General features: G+C 52.0%; 1 protein-coding gene across 5 annotated transcripts; it reads left to right on the forward strand.

Annotated features, from left to right (window-relative positions):
- The first annotated feature begins 4 nt into the window (after window positions 1-4).
- Window positions 5-24,400, forward strand: mark2b (MAP/microtubule affinity-regulating kinase 2b). Of its 5 annotated transcripts, XM_084691878.1 has the most exons (20): window positions 5-446; window positions 1,265-1,342; window positions 5,978-6,145; window positions 6,607-6,660; window positions 6,881-6,929; window positions 7,269-7,334; window positions 7,527-7,597; window positions 8,183-8,239; window positions 8,761-8,895; window positions 9,209-9,310; window positions 10,233-10,352; window positions 10,440-10,542; window positions 10,655-10,767; window positions 10,862-10,988; window positions 11,462-11,571; window positions 12,878-12,972; window positions 15,369-15,509; window positions 16,240-16,506; window positions 20,700-20,735; window positions 21,818-24,400. In XM_084691878.1, the coding sequence occupies exons 2-20, from the start codon at window positions 1,292-1,294 to the stop codon at window positions 22,281-22,283; spliced, it is 2,331 nt and encodes a 776-aa protein (XP_084548004.1). In that variant the 5' UTR covers window positions 5-446; window positions 1,265-1,291; the 3' UTR covers window positions 22,284-24,400. The 5 variants fall into 5 exon arrangements, with proteins under 5 accessions (XP_084548004.1, XP_084548005.1, XP_084548006.1 ...); XM_084691879.1 differs by having other exon boundaries at window positions 8-1,342; window positions 10,443-10,542; XM_084691880.1 differs by lacking the exon at window positions 20,700-20,735 and having other exon boundaries at window positions 8-1,342.
- The last annotated feature ends 50 nt before the right edge of the window (window positions 24,401-24,450 follow it).

Below are 24,450 nucleotides of genomic sequence, written 5' to 3' on the forward strand. Positions count from 1 at the left end.
ATAACGTTTCGACACCGATCATAAGTCTAGTGAAGATTTTTTACACCGGCTTTTAAAATCGTGCGCTGGTGGCACTAACGAACACCTGTGGATTTTCCGAATGGAACCGATTCTGTCCGAACGCGCCCTCCCACTGCGCGCCTCCCTCCTCTCCCCAGTCGTGGTGCAAGCAGCCATGTTGGCTTGCTCTTGTTCCGGTATCGGTAGATCGTGCGCATAGGCTGCATTCGGGCGCAGCTCTGCCTCACTCGCCCGTTGACACGCACTCGCCGTCCACCGAGGAATCGAAAAAGCCCTGTTGCCAAGAATGGATTGTAGAACTTAAATCGTTTATACGCCCCACGGAAGTCAACCGGGCACTGGTAAAACGCCGGGAATTTTTACCAACACACTGCAGCAGTGCAGCAGTTGAACGACCTTATTCAAATCACGCAATCGGGAATACGGTGATTTCCGTGGATTTAGAGTTTGGTGGATTTTTGCTGGCCAGTAACGTTAGCTAGCAAACGTGATCTGCTGTTTGCAGACGCATAGAAATGAACCCGTTTTAACTGAAAAACAAAGGCGGAATGTTCAACTGGTTATGTGGGTAGGAACGGAGTGGGGACACTTATGACATTCTTCTAACCAAGACTGGATAACCAACCGGAAAGATTGGGATTTTCTCTATAACCGCAAGGAAGGTCGACACCGGGGCCACTTGGCCTGAAGTTTTGAAGTCCTCGGACTTGATTTTTAGCTCTTGGAATAGACACTGTTAGCGCCAGCGGGTTTTTTTGACAGCTGAGGTTGTCGCACTTGCTAGCCAAGTGATTAGCATTCAGTTTGGACTTTGACTCCACTTAAACGTATAGCTCATCAGATTTTTTGGGGACTTTTATTAGCTTGCTAGCTAGTAACGCTCGTTATCAGTTAAGCTTGGCAGCGTTCGCATTCCTAGGATTGGAAAACGGAATTACACTTGTCAACCACCCACTCTCGGTTTGAACGTCTCTTTCAGTTTCGGGAAATTACTCTTTTCTCTTCGCTATGGGAGGTGTACCTGCAGCTAGCTAGCTGACCAACTTAGCAAACCGCTGGCTAATGAGGGAATCAACTTGTTGAACACACGGAGCGAGTCGTGTGGCTTGCTGGCTGGCTAGCTATCTGGCCAGCAAAGGAACAACTTTTTCTTCCAAGTTGTGAATATTTGGGGTCCCCCGCTATATCAGAAGCTGGCTAGATGAACATAGTAGCCTGAACTTTTTTTATTCGTCTCTCCCAGACCCTCGGTTTTTCTAAATCCTTGAAGATGTCGACCAGAGCGCCATTGCTGGCTGTCATTGAAAATTCGTCTAGCCAGGTAAGATTCAGCCCCCATAACGTAGTCTAACTTGTAAGCTTTCACTTTGCCGTTTAGTGGCGTGTACAATGTTCCTTTCAGTTGTATAGCTTGCGAGAAACTTGAGGGGGTTGAGCGCAATTCGGAATGCTCGTCAACTGGTTAGTCTCTAGTTTTTGTTGACTGAGTCATAGAACTTGATTATTTTCATGGCATCATTGTACCGTGTGACCGCATTCTCATACCACACACAGTGAATTAGTAAAGCTTGATCACATCACAACGAGGTAGCGTTAATACAACTGCAAACTTGAGTTTTAAGTATCTGGTTTGGTAAATTGCTTTTGTTCAACGTTGATCATACATAAACTATTCTTACATATATCAAGCAAGCTGGCTAAGGGCTTAGATTCCCACCGTAGAAAACATCCGGCCATGAATGGCTGCGTGCGTTACTATTGTGTTGGCGTACACGATCCCCGAAGACGCCCGTGAACCATTGGATGTGGCTAATCATTAAAAGAGCCCTAAGTCTTTTGTTGCCAGTTCTCTAACTTGTGCCAAGCCCTCGTAATCGTTAAAGATAAACAACGGCTAATCATCGTCATCGTGTCATGACCACGGTCTCGTGGTTTGAGCGGAGAGGGAGCTGCTGTAGATTAACCGAACTCGGATCATCTCCGGTTTACTAACGGCATCTGGGCAAGACGACGGCCTGGAGGGTTTTCTAAAGGGCGCACCGGTGACGTCACGCGCAGGTGTGTGTGTTTGTTTGTCACCTGGAAAGAGGATAGGCCGATCACCACGCCTGTGTGTTCAGACTAAGAACTACCGAACCGTTAACACGCACTGATTTGTTGTGTGTGGGAGGTAGGTAGGTCGCGTGAACAGGGACAAGATAGGAAGCGGGAAGACGGGTCAAAATGTGAAGAATGAGAGACCATGAAAACGTGATGATTGTCTTTGGAGGGTGTGTAGATGAGACGGTGTCAAAGGAGAAGTCGGAGAAAGAAGGATATAATTTTGAGAGAGAGAGACCGAGAGAGAGACCGAGAGAGAGACCGAGAGAGAGACCGAGAGAGACCAAGAGACCGAGAGAGAGAGACCGAGAGAGACCGAGAGACCAAGAGACCGAGAGAGACCGTCTGTTTGTGTTGCTATTAGCATGCTTTGTTACCATGGGTCCATAGCTATACTGATAGGGCTGGTCTGGGTATGTGGACATGCTGCTCATGTCAGATACTGCTTCCTGAGTGCAACGTTCATGTGTGTGTGTGTGTGTGTGTGTGTGTGTGGTATTGATTACTGCTGTGATGGTGACTCACAGTGCAAGGTGAATGCAGATTGCTAAAACCAGGTGTAGTAGTCTAGAGAAGTAAGAGGTGTGTGGGTGGGGGTGGGGGAGGGGGTGGGTGGGTGGGGTAATGACTAGTCTCAGAACAGATCCTTTCTGATGTTGGTATGAATGGAGAAAATTAACAAGGAACACTTATGGCCAGAACTCGACTAACCAGTGTTTTCAAAGGAAGTTTGTGTACATAGGTGTGTGTGTGTGTGTGTAGGTAGTTGTGTGTGTGTGTGTGTGTTTTTCGTGTCGTAGAGGCAGGTTGTCTTTCTGTCTGTTCAGAAAAACTGGAGACTCTCACACACTCACACACTCACACACACACACCTTAGCGTGTCAACTCTCAGGTTCAGGTTTGTGTGTCCAGAGACCTGACACCACCAGTCCACTTTGTGTCTGTGTGTGTGTCTGTCTGTGTGTGTGTGTGTGTGTGTGTGTGTCTCTATCATGTCTCTCTATCATGACCACCTGTCTGTCTGTCTCTAGCCGGGTGTTGGTCTCCCTGCCAGCTGTTTTCACCTGGTCCGGAGATCTCTAGAGGTTGGTCAGGCAGACTGTCGCCCCGCCCCTTGACGTCAGGGGCAACACCAATCAGGAGTGGGCTAACGAGCTGGCGAGACCTTCCCTGATTGGCTGGATTCAAATACACTTTCTTCGACATAAACGGCTGGCTGAGAACACACAAACACACGTATCACCCAATGTTGTGTGTCTTCAGATGAGGCCTCTGCTTACACACAGACAACTGCTCCTCTGGCGTAATTGTGTGTGATTGTCTGAGAGAAGAAGAAATCTTTTTAGTTACTCCAGTTACTCTGGATGTCTCGGTGTACGTTTTCTACCATTTTACGTCATACGTGTGTGTGTGTGTTTGTGTGTGTGTGTTTGGCCTTACATTTTAGTGTGATTTCTCTGCCTTCCCCCATCTTCAGATTCCTCCTAGTAGTTTCTTCTCTCTCTCTCTGTCTCTCTCTCTCTCGCTCTCTCTCTCTCTCTCTCTCTCTCTCTCTCTCTCTCTCTCTTTGTCTCTCTCGCTCTCTCTCTCTCTCTCTCTCTCTCTCTATTGGTCTCTCTCTCTCTTGGTCTCTCTCTCTCTCTTGGTCTCTCTCTCTCTCTCTCTCTCTCTCTCTCTCTCTCTCTCTCTCTCTCTCTCTCTCTCTCTCTCAGGGGTCACAGTCAGATCACGTCTAAGCTCCCCTCTTTCATCGTCTGATCAGTGGCTCTGGTGTCTGTTGGTTAGGTCTGGATAATGTATGCTAGCAGCTCAGAGCTCTGGTGTCTGTTGGTTAGGTCTGGGTAATGTATGGTAGCAGCTCAGAGCTCTGATGTCTGTTGGTTAGGTCTGGGTAATGTATGGTAGCATCTCAGAGCTCTGTTGTCTGTTGGTTAGGTCTGGGTAACGTATGCTATCAGCTCAGAGCTCTGCTAACATCTTTTTGTTGTGTAGTGTGTGTGTGTGTGTGTATTTATTTGTTTAACAAAATCTATGTGGAAGTTGCGTGTGTATTTATTTGTTGAACAAAGGCTTTGTGGAAGTTGTGTGTGTGTGTCTGTCACCAGTCCGTTGTTCTTCCACTTCCTCTGTCAGCTTTGTGCCCATCTGTTCCTGAGCATGGCTGTCAGCATGGCCTGTGTATGGACACACACACACGCTTCCAAACACACGTTCACACACTCGCTTGTTCACGCTCACCCAAGCTTGCACGCACACACACACACCTACACGCATCTACATTGCTGGAGCAGAAAGTGAATGTCTTTATTTAGATCTCGCTTGTGACAGACAACACTGCCGACACACACACACACACAAACACACATTTGGGCAGTCTCGCAGCAGACTGAGACACAGTGTATCACCTCCATGTTAGAGCCTCTCAGAGTTGACTTAGCTGTCTGTGAGGGAGGGGGTAGAGGGAGGGGGTAGAGGGGGGAGGGAGGAGGGCTTGGAGGGAGGAGGGCTTGGAGGGAGGAGGGCTTGGAGGGAGGGGGGAGGGGGTAGAGGGAGGAGGGAGGGCATGGAGGGAGGGAGGAGGGCTTGGAGGGAGGGGGGAGGGGGTAGAGGGGGAGGGAGGAGGGAGGGAGGAGGGCTTGGGGGGAGGGGAGGAGGGAGGGAGGAGGGGGGAGGGCTTGGAGGGAGGGGGGAGGGCTTGGAGGGAGGGGGTAGAGGGAGGAGGGAGGGGGAGGAGGGAGGAGGGGGGGTAGAGGGAGGGGGAGGAGGGAGGAGGGGGGGTAGAGGGAGGGGGAGGAGGGAGGGGGTAGAGGGAGGGGGTAGAGGGAGGGGGTAGAGGGAGGAGGGAGGGAGGGCAGGTTTTGTGAGAAGCAGTTTCAGGATAGATAGTGAGATGCTAAGAGGTATAATGAAGGCAGGGAGAGAGAGAACATTTACAGGTCAAGAGAAAAGAAACAGATTAGAGGATGGGTTTAGAGATGCGGAGGGAGGGAGGGAGGGAGGGAGGGAGGGAGGGAGGGAGGGAGGGAGGGAGGGAGGGAGGGAGGGAGGGAGGGAGGGAGGGAGGGAGGGAGGGAGGGAGGGAGGGAGGGAGGGAGGGAGGGATTGAAGTGAAGAGTGAAGGAACTGACAGGTAGAGAGGGGGGAGGGTAGGGGGGAGGGAAGAAAAGAGAGATGGAAGGAGGGGGGGGCTGCTCCAGTGAATGACAAATCTCCATGGCAACACAGCCATCACGACCTAGAGACAGGAGAGGTGTGTGTTTGTATGTTTCTTCCACTTATTTATGTAGTGTATAGAATACTGGGGTTTGTGTGTGTGTGTGTGTGTGTGTGTGTGAGATTCTCAGCACCTTACTAAAGGTCAATGATAATAAGGGTCGTGTCCAAACCAGAGCCCTGGCAACAGTATAACAGGGAGGGGGAGGGAGGGAGAGGGTGTGTCACTTGTGTTTCTGTGTGTTGGTATGCATGCAAGGTGTAGGCCTAAAGCTGCTGTTGTACTAGAAGCTGTGGGGGTGTGTGTGGGTGTGCGTATAGCAGCAAAGTTGTCGAATGAGCAAAAAACTGATGTCATCGTGTCCACATCTATAATTATCACTGAAAGGTGTGTTTGAGTGTCGATAAGTAGAGGAAAGAGATGAGAGAGAGAGAGAGAGAGGGAGAGGGAGAGGGAGAGGGAGAGGGAGAGGGAGAGGGAGAGGGAGAGGGGGAGGGGGAGGGGGAGGGGGAGGGGGAGGGATCAGTGATGTAACTTCCATCTTCACCAACTTGGCTAATGTTTACACAGATAATATACCCACACACAGCCTGTGTGTGTGTGCCTATGAGAAGTTAACTATCTTCTCTCTCTCTCCGTCAGCCGGACTCCAAGCCCGTGAGCCGTCCCAGCATGCCGCGGTGTCGGAACTCGGTTGCCACGACGGCGGAGGAGACGCCTCACATCGGTAACTACCGGTTACTGAAGACCATCGGGAAGGGCAACTTCGCCAAGGTCAAACTGGCACGACACGTCCTCACAGGGAAGGAGGTAACGCATCACTTCCTGTCAGGATGGAACTGCTTCCTGTCGTGTTACTTCCTGTTCCCGGTGTCCCTGCTTCCTGTGCTGGGCCTGGGGTCTGTTTGTCCTGTTGCCGTTGGGGAGGGGTGGGGAAAGGGTGGGGGGGTGAGGTGAATGCTCCATGTTTTGCTCTTGACTGGAACCACTCAACATTCTATCTCTTTCTGTCTGTCTCCCCCTCTCCTCTCCAGTCTCAGCTCTTGCTAGCTGTGTGTGTGTGTGTGCCTGACACCCTGATAAAACGCCACATGACCGTTAACAATAAGACACACACACACACTCTCTCACACACACACACTCACACACACACGCACTCGGGCCACACTGGAGCAGAGAGTCCATGAACAGAGACATCCGAATGAAAGGATGGACAGTGACTCTGTCTGTTGGAGTGTGGGTGTGTTTCTAATGTCAGGTGTTATCCTTAGGTGGCTGTGAAGATTATTGATAAGACCCAACTGAACTCTTCTAGTCTACAAAAGGTGAGTGTGCACACACACACACCTGTTATGTTGTAGCCACACCAACATGTCTCTCCCCCCTCCTCCCCCTTATCTCTCACTCCCTCCCCCCCCTCGTGGTGTAGTTGTCAGAGTTCAGGGTAATTACAGGAAGAGAGCCTCAATTACTTTCTTTCAAGAGGCCATTCACACTCTCTCACACACAATCACAACTTCAGTTCTGATTATCTTCCTCCTTTAGCTTTTCCGGGAAGTGAGAATCATGAAGCTGTTGAATCATCCAAATATAGGTGAGTCTGAATGAATCATTTTACCATAGATGAGTCTTATGGTGTCTGTTTTATATAAATGAATGAATCATTTAAACTGATTTGAGTCTAAATGAATCATTCTGACATAGTAAAGGTTGATGGATGAGAGAATCATTTGAAATGACAAATGAATAGATGTAATGAATCTGAACCTCTCTTTTTCCATGTCATTTGTTTCACTCTTTCCAATCTCTCCCTCTCTATTTCCATTCTCTCCTTCTCTCTTTCCACCTCCTCCTCCCTCACCTCATCTCTCCCTCACGTCCTCCTCCCTCACTTCCTCTCTCCCTCACCTCCCTCCCTCCTCCTCCCCCACAGTCAAGCTGTTTGAGGTGATTGAGACAGAGAAGACGCTGTACCTGGTGATGGAGTACGCCAGTGGAGGTGTGTGTCGCGCTCAAATCACTCCCCCTGGCAGCGTGCAACCCTAAATACCTCCCCCTTAAATATTCCCCCTGTCCTCAACTTAAATAAGGTTCATGGGTTCTGATCTTCAATACAGCCTGATGCCATTTGTCACTGCATATTTTCATCTTCCGTCTACCACTCTCTTCTCCCTCCTCTCTCCTCTCCCAGGTGAGGTGTTTGATTACCTTGTGGCTCACGGCAGGATGAAAGAGAAGGAGGCACGCGCCAAGTTCAGACAGGTGTGTGAGTGAGGTGTGTGTGTGGTGTGTGTGCGTGAGAGGTGTGCGTGAGAGGTGTGAGTGAGGTGTGTGTGTGCGTGTGTGTGAGTGTGTGAATGAAGTGTCTGTTTTCAAACTACAAGTTTGTAACCTTTTTTTCCCAAAGGTTTTACGTTTTTAGAAAATATTATAGTAAACTTTTTAAACTTTTCAAAAAACACACCAAAGAGTTTATACATTTTTTCAAATCTTTTTTCTTAAATCTAAAAAATGAATAAAAAATTATCAAACTTTCCAAACTTCCCATCTCTGGTTAGGTGTGTGTGGAAGTGGTTTCAGATGTAGATATTTGTGATACAAGAATATGAGAATCACATCTCTCCTTCTTTCCCTCCCTCCCTCCCTCCCTCCCTCCCTCCCTCCCTCCCTCCCTCCCTCCCTCCCTCCCTCCCTCCCTCCCTCCCTCCCTCCCTCCCTCCTTCACTCCCTCCCCCTCCCTGCCTCCCCCCTCCCTCCCTCTCCCCCCTCCCTCTCCCCCCCTCCCTCCCTCCCTCACTCCCCCCCCTCCCTCCCTCCCTCCCCCCCTCCCTCCTTCACTCCCTCCAGATTGTGTCTGCAGTGCAGTACTGTCACCAAAAGAACATAGTACACCGAGACTTGAAGGTAAGCCCTGCTCCTTCACCATAAATTCCTGTTGCTAATTAGCCCTCAGAGCTGTGTGTGTGAGTGAGAGTGAGAGAGAGTGAGAGAGAGTGAAAGAGAGTGAAAGAGAGTGAGAGAGAGTGAGAGAGAGTGAGAGAGAGTGAGAGAGAGTGAGAGAGAGTGAGAGAGAGTGAGAGAGAGTGAGAGAGAGTGAGAGAGAGTTAGAGAGAGGGAGAGAGGGAGAGAGGGAGGAAGAGAGAGAGAGTTGTCAGGCGATGATGTCATCTCGTTGCTGAGTGTGCGTGAGCTCCTTGTGCCACTGCACCTGTTGCTAGGCAACGCAGCCTTCCTCGCTCCGCAAAGTTTAGTAAACTCAACACACACTCTTTCAACCCAGCATGCACCTGCCCCCCCCCCCACACACACACACAGGCCTGACAGTATTAAACTGATATTTATCTGCCTTTCTCTCCTCTCTCTTTTGTCTTTCTCTCCCTCTCCCTCTCCCCCCTCCCCCCTCCCCTCTCCCCCCTCCCTCCCAGGCTGAGAACCTGCTCCTGGATGCAGATATGAACATCAAGATAGCAGACTTTGGCTTCAGTAATGAGTTCACTCTGGGCAACAAGCTGGACACCTTCTGTGGCTCCCCACCCTACGCTGCCCCTGAGCTCTTCCAGGTAGAGACACACACACACACACACACAACCACCCTGATCCACACACACACACACACACACACAACCACCCTGATCCACACACACACACGCGCACAACCACCCTGATCCACACACACACACACACACACACAACCACCCTGATCCACACACACACACAACCACAACCACCCTGATACACACACACACACACACAGACCTCTTCAATGAGAATATACCTCTCCTCTCCCTCCTCCTCCTCCCTCCTCCTCTCCTTCCTCTCCTCCCTCCCCCCTCCTCCTCCTCTCCTCCCTCCTCCTCCTCCCTCCTCCTCCAGGGTAAGAAGTATGATGGTCCTGAGGTGGATGTGTGGAGTCTGGGGGTCATCCTCTACACGCTGGTCAGCGGCTCCCTGCCCTTCGACGGACAGAACCTCAAGGTGTGTGTGGATCAGGGTGGTGTGTGTGGATCAGGGTGGTGTGTGTGGATCAGGGTGGTGTGTGTGGATCAGGGTGGTGTGTGTGTGGATCAGGGTGGTGTGTGTGTGGATCAGGGTGGTGTGTGTGTGGATCAGGGTGGTGTGTGTGTGGATCAGGGTGGTGTGTGTGGATCAGGGTGGTGTGTGTGTGGATCAGGGTGGTGTGTGTGTGGATCAGGGTGGTGTGTGTGGATCAGGGTGGTGTGTGTGTGGATCAGGGTGGTGTGTGTGTGGATCAGGGTGGTGTGTGTGTGGATCAGGGTGGTGTGTGTGTGGATCAGGGTGGTGTGTGTGTGGATCAGGGTGGTGTGTGTGTGGATCAGGGTGGTGTGTGTGTGGATCAGGGTGGTGTGTGTGTGGATTAGGGTGGTGTGTGTGGATCAGGGTGGTGTGTGTGTGGATCAGGGTGGTGTGTGTGGATCAGGGTGGTGTGTGTGTGGATCAGGGTGGTGTGTGTGTGGATCAGGGTGGTGTGTGTGTGGATCAGGGTGGTGTGTGTGTGGATCAGGGTGGTGTGTGTGTGGATCAGGGTGGTGTGTGTGTGGATCAGGGTGGTGTGTGTGTGGATCAGGGTGGTGTGTGTGGATCAGGGTGGTGGGTGTGGATCAGGGTGGTGGGTGTGGATCAGGGTGGTGGGTGTGGATCAGGGTGGTGGGTGTGGATCAGGGTGGTGTGTGTGTGTGTGTGTCCACGCCTGAGGGATTTTAGCTGGTTTATACTGAGTGTGTTTGAGAATGCGTTAAGTGTGTGTGTTCATGTTGGGGGGGAAAAGTAACTTTTCCTCCCCCCTCCTCCTCTCCCCCTCCTCCTCTCCCCCTCTACTCTCCTCCTCTCCCCCCTCTCTCCTTCCCCCCTCCTCCCCCCCTCCCCCCTCCCCCTGCAGGAGCTGAGAGAGCGTGTGCTCAGGGGGAAGTACAGGATCCCCTTCTACATGTCTACAGACTGTGAGAACCTGCTGAAGAAGTTCCTCATCCTCAACCCCTCCAAGAGAGGCAGCCTGGAGGTACACACACACACACACACGCCTGGAGGTACACACACACACGTCTCCCCCCCCAGATCTTGTGAGCAGTGTACGTGCTCTCCCCAGCAGCAGATCATGAGGGACAGGTGGATGAACGTGGGGCATGAGGAGGAGGAGCTTAAGCCCTACATCCAACCCCAGCCAGACTACAAGGACCCCAAGAGGACAGGTGCACACACACACACACACACACACATCTACACACACACACACTCTCACCCTCTCACAAGTGCTGGTCTTTGACTGTGTGTGTGTGTGTGTGTGTGTGTGTGTGTGTGTAGAGATCATGATCCAGATGGGATATTCTATGGAGGAGGTGCAGGACTCTCTAGTGAACCAGAAATACAACGAGGTCATGGCTACATACCTGCTGCTGGACTACAGGAACTCAGAGGTAGGTACACACACTACACACACTACACACACACACACACTACACACTACACACACACACTACACACACACACTCTGATGTTTCCTCTTTTCAGCTGGATGAGGGCGTCATCAAGCCCCGCCCAGGAAGTGATGTCACCAACATCACCGCTCCCTCCCCGCCCCACAAGGTGCAGCGCAGCGTGTCCTCCAATCAGAAGCCTCGACGTGGCGTGGACCAGGGTGAGACTGGTGTTTGTCGGAGGGAGGGAGGGGGTACTGATGAATAGAGACATTCAAACCTTGTTAAACAGCCTCACTGATACTGCCAGTCTCCTCCTTCACTCCCTCCCTCTCTCCCTCCTCCCTCTGTCTCCCTCCCTCTCTCCCTCCTCCCTCTGTCTCCCTCCCTCCCTCTCCCTCTGTCTCCCTCCCTCTCCCTCCTCCCTCTGTCTCCCTTCCTCTCCCTCCTCCCTCTGTCTCCCTCCCTCCCTCTCCCTCTGTCTCCCTCCCTCTGTCTCCCTCCCTCTCCCTCTGTCTCCCTCCCTCCTCCCTCTGTCTCCCTCCCTCTCCCTCCTCCCTCTGTCTCCCTCTGTCTCCCTCTGTCTCCCTCCTTCTCCATGTCTCCTTCCTCCCTCTGTCTCCCTCCCCCTCCATGTCTCCCTCCCTCTCCATGTCTCCCTCCTCCCTCTCCCTCTGTCTCCCCCCCTCTCCAGGCTCCTCCCACTCTAAGAGGGGGGAGAAGCAGGAGGAATCTGGGAGGAAGGGATCTGGAAGTTCCGCCAGCCCCCTGTCCTCCGACCGCAAGAAGACCTCCCCCTCCACCGTACGCTCTCTCTCACTCACACACACACACTGTACTCTCTCTCACTCACACACACACACTGTACTCTCACTCACTCACACACACACTGTACTCTCTCTCACACACACACACTGTACTCTCTCTCACACACACACACACTGTACTCTCTCTCACACACACACACTGTACTCTCTGTCACTCACACACACACTGTACTCTCTCTCACACACACACACACTGTACTCTCTCTCTCTCACTCACACACACACTGTACTCTCTCTCTCTCACTCACACACACACTGTACTCTCTCTCACACACACACACACACACACTGTACTCTCTCTCACACACACACACACACACTGTACTCTCTCTCACACACACACACACTGTACTCTCTCTCACTCACACACAATGTACTCTCTCTCACTCAAACACACACTGTACTCTCTCTCACTCAAACACACACTGTACTCTCTCTCACTCAAACACACACTGTACTCTCTCTCTCACACACACACTGTACTCTCTCTCACACACACACACACTGTACTCTCTCTCACACACACACACACACTGTACTCTCTCTCACTCACACACACACTGTACTCTCTCACACACACACACACTGTACTCTCTCTCACACACACACACACTGTACTCTCTCTCACACACACACACACTGTACTCTCTCTCACACACACACACACTGTACTCTCTCTCACTCACACACACACTGTACTCTCTCTCACACACACACACACTGTACTCTCTCTCACTCACACACACACACACTGTACTCTCTCTCACACACACACACACACACACACACTGTACTCTCTCTCACACACACACACACTGTACTCTCTCTCACTCACACACACACTGTACTCTCTCACACACACACACACACACACACACTGTACTCTCTCACACACACACACACACACTGTACTCTCTCACACACGCACACACACACACTGTACTCTCTCACACACGCACACACACACACACACACTGTACTCTCTCACACACACACACACACACTGTACTCTCTCTCTCACACACACACACACACACACACACACACACACACACACTGTACTCTTTCACACACACACACACACACACACTGTACTCTCTCACACACACACACACACACACACACACTGTACTCTCTCTCACACACACACACACACACACACACACACTGTACTCTTTCACACGCACACCCCATACAAGCACGCAAGCACATACACATGCTATCATACACGCATGTTGATGGTCTTTCTGGTCTTTCTCCCCCCTCCTCTCCTCCCCCTCCAGAACAGCATCTTGTCCACAGGGACGGCCCGCAGTAGGAACTCTCCCCTGACAGAGAGAGCTACTCTGGGCCAGGGAATACAGAACGGCAAGGACAGGTACACACTCACACACACACTCACACACACACTCACACACACTCACACACACTCACACACACACACACTCACACACACACACACTCACACACACACTCACACACACTCACACACACACTCACACACACACACACACTCACACGCACACACACTCACACACACACTCACACGCACACACACTCACACACACACACACTCACACTCACACGCACACACACACTCACACGCACACACTCTCACTCACGCATTAATAACAATATAACAATATATTGTATAACATCAGTCATACCATAACATGTCATGAAACAACATATCTTGTTATAGCATAACATTGATCACAACATATAATGACACAAGCTGTCGTAACAGCCTGAAGTATGTCTGTTGTTGTAGCTCCCCTCCCCTGGTCTGGTGAACCCGCCCACTTCCTGTTTCTCTCCACCAATTAGCCTGGCCCCTCTCTCCTTCTGGAACGCCGTTCAGACAATCTGCATCCTCCAATGTCATGATTGATAGCCGCGACCGCTAATGGAATGGAGATCAGCTGTTCTGATTGGCTCAACTTCCTATCAATCGTCAATTTGCCGTTGCGATGCCCCCTTAGCAACGGTTTCTTAGCAATGCCAGTTGGCAACAAAAGGTTAGGGGTCAGACTGGCTGATGAGATGACCCTGATCATGAACCCAGGGATTAGGCTTGGTTTACCAGACTACCACCCTCCATCCATCCCTTTCTCTCCCCCCCTCTCTCTCCTCCCCCCTCTCTCTCTCCTCCCCCCCTCTCTCTCTCTCCTCCCCCCCCTCTCTCTCCTCCCCCCTCTCTATCCTCCCCCCCCTCTCTCTCCTCCCCCCCTCTCTCTCCTCCCCCCTCTCTCTCCCCCCTCTCTCTCCTCCCCACCCCTCTCTCCCCCCCTCTCTCTCTCCTCCCCCCCTCTCTCTCCCCCCCCCCCTCTCTCTCCTCCCCCCCATCTCTCTCCTCCCCCCCTCTCTCTCCTCCCCCCCCTCTCTCTCCTCCCCCTCTCTCTCCCCCCCTCTCTCTCCTCCCCACCCCTCTCTCCCCCCCTCTCTCTCTCCTCCCCCCCTCTCTCTCCTCCCCCCCTCTCTCTCCTCCCCCCATCTCTATCCTCCCCCCCTCTCTCTCCCCCCTCTCTCCTCCCCCCTCTCTCTCCTCCCCCTCTCTCTCCTCCCCCCTCTCTCTCCTCCCCCCCTCTCTCTCCTCCCCCCCCCTCTCTCTCCCCCCCTCTCTCTCCCCCCTCTCTCTCCTCCCCCCTCTCTCTCCTCCCCCCCTCTCTCTCCTCCCCCCCTTGTGATGACTTGTGATGGAATATGAACTCTTCTAGTTTCTCTCCTCACCAGCTTCTAATAGGCTTATACACATGTACGTGTGTGTGTGCGCGCCCATGTTTCCTCTCAAGTCTCTGTCGTGTTTCAATGTAATCAGCACTCTGTTAGCTTGACCTCTATACAACCTCTCTTCCTCTCTCTGTCCCTCTCTCCTTCCCCCTTCTCCTCCTCCCTCTTCCCTTTATCACTCCCTTCGTCAGTACCACTCTCCTCTGTCTCTCTGGCACATGTTCCTGTGTGTGTGTGTGTGTGTGTGTGTCTATTTTGAGTTCTTGATAAAGGCTCGTTCTCATCTTTATTTTCAACTCTCTGGTCTCACTCCACTATCACCTCTCTCCTCCCTCTCTACCTCCCTCTCCTCCCTCCCCTCCCTCTCTACCTCCCTCCCTCTCCTCCCTCTCTACCTTTCTCTCCTCCCTCCCCTCCCTCTCTACCTCCCTCCCTCTCCTCCCTCTCTACCTCCCTCCCTCTCCTCCTTCTCTACCTCCCTCCCCTCCCTCTCCTCCCTCCCTCCCCTCCCTCTCTCCTCCCTCTCTACCTCCCTCTCCTCCCTCCCCTCCCTCTCCTCCCTCCCTCCCCTCCCTCTCTCCTCCCTCTCTACCTCCCGCTCCTCCCTCCCTCCCTCCCTCTATCCTCCCTCTCTACCTCCCTCTCCTCCCTCCCTCCCCTCCCTCTCTCCTCCCTCTCTACCTCCCTCCCCTCCCTCTCCTCCCTCCCTCTCCTCCCTCTCTACCTCCCTCTCCTCCCTCCCTCCCCTCCAGTATATGTGCTTCTAACCATGCTTCCCTCCCACACCCGGCTGACCACAAACACCTTCCTCTCCTGTGTGTGTGTGCGTGTGTGTATACGTGTGTGTGCGTGTGTGTATACGTGTGTGTGTGTGTGTGTATACGTGTGTGTGTGTGTGTATACATGTGTGTGTGTATATACGTATGTGTGTGTGTGTGTGTGTGTGTGTGTGTATACGTGTGTGTGTGTGTATACATGTGTGTGTGTGTGTGTGTATATACGTATGTGTGTGTGTGTGTGTGTGTGTGTATACATGCCCCCCAGCCTGAACACCCCAGGGTCCAGGGCCTCTGCTGCCGCCATCCTCTCCTCCTCTTCCTCCTCTTCCTCACGCCCCCGCCATCACAAGTCCCTCTCCTCCTCCAACCACCCCTGCCCCCCTGACCCGCACGCACCGCCACCCAGGCAAGTCCTCTCACAGACACCCTCCCTCCCCCCCTCCCTAACCCAGACCCAGCTCAGACCCAGCTCAGACCCCAGTCTGGATGTTGAGCTGGATGTAGAAGCTGGATGTTGAGCAGGATGTAGAGGCTGGATGTTGAGCTGGATGTTGAGCTGGATGTTGAGCTGGATGTTGAAATGGATGTTGAGCTGGATGTTGAGGCTGGATGTTAAGGCTGGATGTTAAGGCTTAACATGTTCCATGGGTCATGTTCCTCGTGTTCCTCAGTGAGCTTGGCGTGTTCAGAGCTTGGCTTGGGACGCTGGAAAGAAGGTACCACAGCTACTAGAACCCTCTAGAACACAGTCCTTCCCTTTTGGAACATTAGAAACCGAATGTTGACTGTGTTGTACAGTTCTAGCGTTCCTCAGGAACGTGTGTTCTAGCACAGCCCTGTGGAACGTTAGAGCACCCCAGAACACAGCTCCTCTCTGTGGACTGTTAGAACCCTGTGCTTTCTGATGGAACACACAGCTGGCTGCTAGACTGGCTGCTGTGCTGTGCAGTGCTGTGTCTCCAGTAAAGACCTTCTGGACTCTCCTGCCTTTCCTCAGTTCTGGGTCTCTGTGTGTGTGTGGGGGGGTCTGTGTGTGTGTGCGGGGGTGGGGGGGGTCTCTGCGTGTGTGTGTGTCTTACAGTTTGATTACAGTCTGTGTCCAAGTATTTCAAACTAACCCCCCCTCCGCCCCCCAGCGCCCCCGCCCAGAGACCTCCTGGCGCCTCCCCCTCCGCCCACAACATCAGCAGCGCCGCGGTAACGGACCGCACCAACTTCAGCCGGGGGGTGGGGGTCCGCAGCACCTTCCACGCCGGCCAGCAGCGCGGCGCCCGCGACCAGCACGGCTCCGCCCCCTACAGCGGAGGCCCCGCCTCCCCCTCCCTGTCGCACGGCAACAGCCAGGCCAGGAGGCCTGGAACCTCCGGCATCTTCAGCAAGTTCACCTCCAAGTTTGTACGCAGGTGAGGAGGGAGGGAGGGAGGGAGGGAGGGAGGGAGGGAGGGAGGGAGGGAGGGAGGGAGGGAGGGAGGGAGGGAGGGAGGGAGGGAGGGAGGGAGGGAGGGAGGGAGGGAGGGAGGGAGGGAGGGAGGGAGGGAGGGAGGGAGGGAGGGAGGGAGGGAGGGAGGGAGGGAGGGAGGGAGGGGAGAGGAGAGAGATACCAGGAATGACTCCTGACAAGTCAGTAAATTGAGATGACACACACACACATTCTCACACACAATCCCAGACTTTAACACGCACAGTGTGTGGGGTGACCTTGCGGCTCGTCTTACATGATCAGTATTCATCCTGACTCATCTAACCCTGAATCACACAGGTGTGAGTGTGTGCGTGCTTTTAGCTGTGTGTGTTTATACACTGTGTGTATGCATGTGTGTGTGTCTTCAGGAGGCCTATGAATGTGCGTTTGTGGTACGAGTGTGTGTGAGAGAGAGGTGTGTGTGTCAGAAAAGACAGTAACTCTCCAGTCTTCTTGAAGTTGCCTCCTTGGTGACAGTATCCATGGTTACTATGTAGGTATCCCTTTTCTCAGCACTATAAATACCAGTAGTGGGGACACTACACACACACACACACACTACACACACACACACACTACACACACACACGCTCACGCTCGCACATACACACACAGAATGCCTACTCACATTGGCACCAAAAACGTTGTTGACCGCTATAGGAACACAGATATTACAACTCCTCTTTCTCTCTCTCTCTCTACCTCTTTTCTTCTATCTCACTCATGACTCATTCCTGCTCTCTTTCACCCAAACGGCACACACACACACACACACACACACATTGTTGGCAGGCTGGGAGGAAGTGGAGGGGCTTGGTATAGAGAGCTCAGGTGATAGTGTTACAGGTTAACTGCATGACTTCACACACACACACACACACACACACACACTTCCATGGTATTGAGTGTGTGAAAGGGAACGTGAGGACAACAGGAGAAAGAGTGTTGAATATTGTGAGTGAAATGGCACATCGGTTCATCTTCAAATCTACAGCATCTTCCTACTTAGGCTCAATGGAGACTCCCCCTTTTTTACTAGATCATTTGGTTCAGTCCGACTCATCTGTTCAAGTCTTGGAAGGTTCCATCTCTCACTAATGGGGGTGTTCAGTATATCTGATTTATTATTTTCCTGTATGCAGTATTTTTGTCGTGTGTAGGTTCACATTTAAATGTTTGCTAGAATAGAACGTTTTGAGATTTTTTTGAAGTGCTACATGAAAAGAAGAACGTTGTTTAAAAGTTTTGTTCTAGAACACAGCAGTGCTGATGACCCTCTGAACTCTAACTGACTCTCATTACCATCTGTTAACAAGACACACACACGCACTCTTACTCATACACTCAAACACACATTCCTACACACACATTCTTAAATACACACACATTCTCAAAATTCACACACTCTCATACACACTCTTTCACATTCACACACACACACTCTTTCTCTCTGGAGTGTGTATTAGAGGTGTGTGTGTTGAGGAAGACTCCAGGTCAACACAGTCTCTCTGAGACAGCCACCAGCGGACCAACCAACCAATCATTCGATTTGGAAAATCTGCTCTTGTGTAGTCAAGGCGATCACGCATACATTCTCTCTCTCTCTCTCTTTCTCTCTCTCTCTCTCTCTCTCTCTCTCTCTCTCTCTCTCTCTCTCTCTCTCTCTCTGTCTCTCTCTCTGTCTCTGTCTCTGTCTCTGTCTCTGTCTCTGTCTCTCTCTCTCTCTCTCTCTCTCTCTCTCTCTCTCTCTCTCTCTCTCTCCCCTCTTTTTTAAAAAAAAACATCTTTATTTTTATGTTTTCTAGGAATCTTTCCCTCAGGTTTCCCAGAAGGTAGGCACCACCTCTGCCCCTCCTCTTCCTGTGTCACCCAGCTGGGGCTACATCCATATCTGGTCCCTCCCCCTCTCTTCCTGATTGGTTCCTTGGTATTGAGTGACGTGTTCTTGGCCACCTATTAACACACCTTTGGACTCCCCCCCCCCTCCCAGACACACCTCCTCCTCCCCCACCAGCACAACAACACCCCTCTCACACCTTCCCCCTTCTCTCCCTCCATCCTTTCTCTCATCTCCACCCTCTCCCCATCTCCACCCTCTCCCCATCTCCACCCTCTCCCCATCTCCACCCTCTCCCCATCTCCACCCTCTCCCCATCTCCACCCTCTCCCCAGTATGTGTTGACCTGGGTGTGGGGTGTGTGTGTGTGTGTGTCAGTGTGGTGTGTGTGTGTGTGTGTGTGTGTGTGTGCGTCCTAGTTAAGGTGAAGCAGTAGGTTGAGTCGTCTGTAGGATGAGGTGACTGGGGTGTGTGTTTGTGTGTGTGTGACCTCGGTTCTGTCCCGCAAACAGGATACGATGTCATTGGCAGGGAGGATGTGAAATCATCTTGGAGCAGAACAGCCTTCGGGACAGCTGTTGTCTAGGATGACCGTTGTCGGGGGAACAGTCTTCAGGGGGAAGTGTTGCCAGGGAAGTAAATCCACCATGGAGACGGGGGGCGGAGAGAGGGAGAGGGAGACGGGGTGGGGGGAGACGGGGGGGGGGGAGGGAGAGAGAGAGAGAGAGAGAGAGAGGGAGAGGGAGAGGGAGAGGGAGAGGGAGAGGGAGAGGGAGGGAGGGAGGGAGGGAGGGAGGGAGGGAGGGAGGGAGGGAGGGAGGGAGGGAGGGAGGGAGGGAGGGAGGGAGGGAGGGAGGGAGGGAGGGACGGACATATTCTCTGAGTTGGGGAGAGGGGGGTGGAAGGAGAAGGAGGAGGAGATGGGGGGGGGTGCATGGAGGAAGAGGTGGAAGAGAGGGAGGGAGGGAGAGAGAGAGGTGTAACTTAGGAGGAGAGATTGAGTGAGAGAAGAGAGAATCAGAAAGTAGCAGTCTTCATACACTCTTTCCTTCATCCCTCTTTCCCTACACTCTCTCTCTCTCTCTCTCCCTCGTCTCGCTCTCTCCCTCCTCTCTCCCTCCTCTCTCCCTCTCTCTCTCTCTCTCTCTCTCTCTCTCCCTCCTCTCTCTCTCTCCTCTCTCTCTCTCTCTCTCTCCCCCCTCCCTATAACACTACAGCTGACATAACATGACTGGCTGTGGGCTATCATGGCTGAAAACTACACACACACACATGCACTCACAGTCATGCTCACATATGCACACACACACAGGTGTCATGAGGGTTCTTTCACCTAACGGGTAAATAAAGGCTTTGGTCAAGAAAAGGGCTTTCTTATCTTGAGTTAAATATATTTTCACGGACTGGAACGTTACAAAAATAAAAGAACTTTCCCAGAAAGAAAAGAGAATTTAGTTTTTTTCATCCGCCTCCAATACCGCCTGTCACCAGCAGAGGGGGCAGTCCTGCAGACTTCCCTGGTGCTCGGCCCCCTCTGCTGGTGGAGAAGAGGTACTGCACCCTGCAGTGACTCACCTCCATGAGCCAACTAACCAACTGTCTTGCAGAATGGGGCCTTGTTACATCCAGCGAGGGCAGATGATGGGGGCAGGGCATATTAATGCTGGGAATGTGGGATTTATTTGTTGTGATGGTGGTGGATGTCTGTGTGTGTATGTGTGTCTGTCTGTCTATGTGTGTGTGGGGGGGGATAGTAGCTAGTGTGTCAGACCAGTTCTTTTTTTTACACTAGAGGATGTGGAATCGGTTCCAAACCATTCCATTTGGGATGGTTCCATTTCAGACCATTCCATTCTAGACCATTCCATTCATATGTATTCTGTTCCTTCCCTGTATTTGTTTTCAATCTTCTCTGTACCCCTCCTTCAGGTCAGTGGCCATGCTGCGCTGCACAGGGCATTGTGGGTACTGTAGTTTGGTGCATGTCCATCTGGCAGTCAGTTACCTGTTCCCCCAAGGAGAGCCTCTTGAATGGTGTTCTAGAACTGAAAGAGGGATGGAGTGTGTTCTAGAACTGAAAGAGGGATGGAGTGTGTTCTAGAATCAGTCTGGCATATGAACTGGCAGAAGGGTGACTTTGCATGTAGTGGAGTTAAAGCCAATTAGCTAGCAAGCTGACTGTATGCCTGTATGGGTCAATGTAGCGTAGCTTAAATGAGCTTAAACTGGTCTGACTTAGCCTAGCCTGGCCCAGCATGACCAAAAGACTAAACTTGTGCCAATGTTTTCTCGAGGAGTCCGTATGAGGGAGAGGGTCGGGATGAGGGCAGCAGGTGAGGAACCCAGACCCAACCAAACGATCCCTAAATCAGACCTAATCAGTAGATCCCAGAGGGCATAGATGGCTGTGATTGGACGGGAGAGGGTAATCTGGGGCTGTAATTGGTTGTTGGTGGCGGTGGTAAAAACCCCTTTAGTTTGAACTAATCAGGGATGAAAGATCGGGCTGTTGGTGACTGGTCGCTGGCGTGCGAATGTGGAAGGAGGGTGTGTGTGTGGTGCAGAGTGCGTGTGGTGGAGGGTGTGTGTGGTGGAGGGTGCGTGTGGTGCAGTGTGCGTGTGGTGCAGTGTGCGTGTGGTGCAGTGTGTGTGTGGTGGAGGGTGTGTGTGGTGGAGGGTGTGTGTGGTGGAGGGTGTGTGTGGTGGAGGGTGTGTGTGGTGGAGTGTGTGTGGTGGAGTGTGTGTGGTGCAGTGTGTGTGTGGTGCAGTGTGTGTGTGGTGCAGTGTGTGTGTGGTGCAGTGTGTGTGTGGTGGAGGGTGTGTGTGGTGGAGGGTGTGTGTGGTGGAGGGTGTGTGTGGTGGAGTGTGTGTGGTGCAGTGTGTGTGTGGTGCAGTGTGTGTGTGGTGCAGTGTGTGTGGTGCAGTGTGTGTGTGGTGGAGTGTGTGTGGTGCAGTGTGTGTGTGGTGCAGTGTGTGTGGTGCAGTGTGTGTGGTGCAGTGTGTGTGGTGCAGTGTGTGTGTGGTGCAGTGTGTGTGGTGCAGTGTGTGTGGTGCAGTGTGTGTGGTGCAGGGTGTGTGGTGCAGTGTGTGTGGTGGAGGGTGTGTGTGGTGCAGTGTGTGTGTGGTGCAGTGTGTGTGGTGCAGTGTGTGTGGTGCAGTGTGTGTGGTGCAGTGTGTGTGTGGTGCAGTGTGTGTGTGGTGCAGTGTGTGTGGTGGAGTGTGTGTAGGTTAGTTTGACATGCATGTCCCTCTCTTGTGTGTTGGTGTAAATCACACAAACAGCTGTTTGAAAGTTTATTAATATTACCATTCCTTTTCACTCCCTTACCTTTTCTTTCCTCCTTTCCTTCTCTCCCTCCCCTCCTCCCTCCTTACCTCGTCCCTTCTCTCCTCCCTCCCTCCTCTCCTCCTCCAGATCCATGCTCGGCAACACCGTCGACAAGTCGGACAAGACCAGCCTAAGCTCCTCCCCCTCAGGCGGCGGGGGCGTCGACGAGAACAAAGACTCCTCCCCCTCGCCCGTCACCTCGTGCTCGCCCGGCGCCGGCACCCCTCCCCCCGCAGGCCCCGCCTCCTCCAAGCCCCGCTCGCTGCGCTTCACGTGGAGCATGAAGACCACGTCCTCCATGGAGCCCGCCGAGATGATGAAGGAGATCCGGAAAGTTCTGGACTCCAACAGCTGCGAGTACGAGCTCCGCGAGCGCTACATGCTGCTGTGCGTGAGCGGGAACCCCGCCCGGGACGACTTCGTCCAGTGGGAGATGGAGGTGTGCAAGCTGCCACGCCTGTCGCTGAACGGCGTGCGCTTCAAGAGGATCTCTGGGACCTCCATCGCCTTCAAGAACATCGCCTCCAAGGTGGCCAACGAGCTCAAACTGTGAGGGGGGGGGGGGGGGGGGGTAGAAGGAGGCGGTGGAAGGAATCAATGAATGATCATGCTGGTGAGGAGGAGGAGGAGAATGATGAAGATGAAGCTGTTTTCTAAAGACCTGGGGAAGGGGCTGTTCAGGGACTGGGGGGGCCACAGGAGGAGAGAGAATGTTCCAGAAGTCGAAGCTCTCTCTCTTTCTCTTTCTCTCTCTCTCTCTCTCTCTCGCTCTCTCTCGCTCGCTCTCTCTCTCTCTCTCTCTCTCTCTCTCTCTGGGGTTCTGTGTTCTAAAGGCCGGGGTTATGCGCCGGAGTGTGTTTTTCCGGACCTGATTCTGTTGAAACAGTCGGTTCTTTAGACTCTGCTATTATGGGGGAGGGAGAGAAGGAGGGGGGAGGAAGGGAATGATGGCCTGAGAGACAGCTGAACTTAAAGGATGGTTTGGAACAGCACTGGGTTCTAGAATGCTTCTTAGAATTGAACCGGAACTTTGGACTTCACACAACTTACTTCCCCCTCATCTGGAGCTTCAGATTAAACAGATTTTTTTAACTGTAACCCGACCACTCGCTCAGCGACGAGGGAACACACACACCCCTCCCTCTCGCTGTGCTCTCAGAAGATACACTCTTCCTTTTAACTTTAGTTCTTTTTATTTTCATGTGGATGAAATCACTCCTCCAGCTGATTCAAGAACAGGCCTGATTGGTTGATTGGTTAATTGAAAGATGAACTGATTGCTTAACTGATTGGATGGTAAGGAGAGAGACTGGGCTCTGGGGGGGGTTCTTCTGGTCGTTTATCTTCGGGTAGAAAATAGCTGTGCACTGGAATGGTGGGGGGGGGGGGGCGGGGCCTGTTTATGTTGCCTTTCTCTGAAGAAACATGTAATGTAGTTATTAATATTATTGTTATTATTATTGTTTATTTTTATTGCTGTCGTGTCACCCTACGAATGATCAACATTTATGTTTATTGATTGAAATAAACACTTTGATTTTATGTTTTTCCCGCCCCCCCCCCCCTCCCTCCCTGGTCTAGGGGTGGGGGGGTTCGAATCCGGCCCTGGAATGTAGAATGTGGAACCCAAACACAGGCCCAAAGTTCTCTGGGTTCTAAACAGAACCGGTGACCAAGACATCATTAAAAACTCCAGGCTGGACTGGTGTCGAGTTTATATATATATATATATATAACAAATCATTTTAAAAACGTGTTATAGTCAAACTGATGACTGGACATGACAGTAGAGCCAAAAGTTTAGTTCTTGTCACACTTTGAAAGTTGACAGAGTTCTATATCAAACCCCCCCCTCCCCCCCAAATATCAGCCTTATGAGTTGCCAACAGTAAAGTGAGAGGGAAGAGGAACAGACGTTTGTATTTGAAAACTGCATCCCTCAAAGACAAAGCCAAAACTCATGTCCTCAAAGTTTGTGTGTGCAAGACAAGGTGTCTGTGCGTGTGCAAGACGAGTGTGTGTGTGTGTACGCAAGATGGGGAAAAAATGTAACGTTTAAGTGTTCATTTTACACATCAGATGCATGCTGTCTCCCTCCCTCTCCTCTCTCTCCTCCTCCTTTCTCTCCTCCCTGTCCTCTCTCTCCTCCTCTCTCTCCTCCCTGACATTCTCTCTCCTCCTCTCTCTCCTCCCTGACATTCTCTCTCCTCCTCTCTCTCCTCCCTGTCCTCTCTCTCCTCCTCCTTTCTCTCCTCCCTGTCCCCTCTCTCCTCCTCTCTCCTCTCTCTCCTCCCCTCTCCTCTCTTTTTGATTGTGTTGGTGAGGGGGAGGTGAGTAAACACCTACAAACATGCTGTCACCTTGTCACCGTGTGCTGTCACCTGCACACTTGATTGCTATGGTGTCATGTTTTGAGTTTGTATAATGTCATAACTTTGTGTTTATACACGTTTGGATCATTGTTTTAAGGTGCTGGGTAAATGAAGATTATTGCTGTTTTATTATATTTCAGGTTTGTTTTCTTCTAAGCTGCAAATTGTTTGGACGATTTAGGTGTGAATGAGGGGAACCCCCAAATGTATTTTTTTTGTGCAGAGATTAAATGATAAATGAAATTACAATGGTGATATATAAAAAAAAAACATTAAATTGTTGAATTTAGAGCAGGTTGATGGACTTACTGTCATGGTGTTGGTTTGTGAGAGAGGGATGGAAATTAA

The sequence above is a fragment of the Hypomesus nipponensis genome, chromosome 25, assembly GCF_054491055.1.
Source record: "Hypomesus nipponensis isolate SF chromosome 25, ASM5449105v1, whole genome shotgun sequence".
In the NCBI taxonomy this organism is placed as follows: domain Eukaryota; kingdom Metazoa; phylum Chordata; class Actinopteri; order Osmeriformes; family Osmeridae; genus Hypomesus; species Hypomesus nipponensis.

Bases quoted from the DNA above. Each gene is read 5' to 3' on its own strand.
- mark2b (XM_084691878.1), top strand. From the start codon at position 1,292: ATGTCGACCAGAGCGCCATTGCTGGCTGTCATTGAAAATTCGTCTAGC. The intron at 6,930-7,268 runs GTGAGTCTGAAT...CCTCCCCCACAG, and splicing joins GTTGAATCATCCAAATATAG to TCAAGCTGTTTGAGGTGATT. The intron at 10,989-11,461 runs GTGAGACTGGTG...CCCCCTCTCCAG, and splicing joins TCGACGTGGCGTGGACCAGG to GCTCCTCCCACTCTAAGAGG.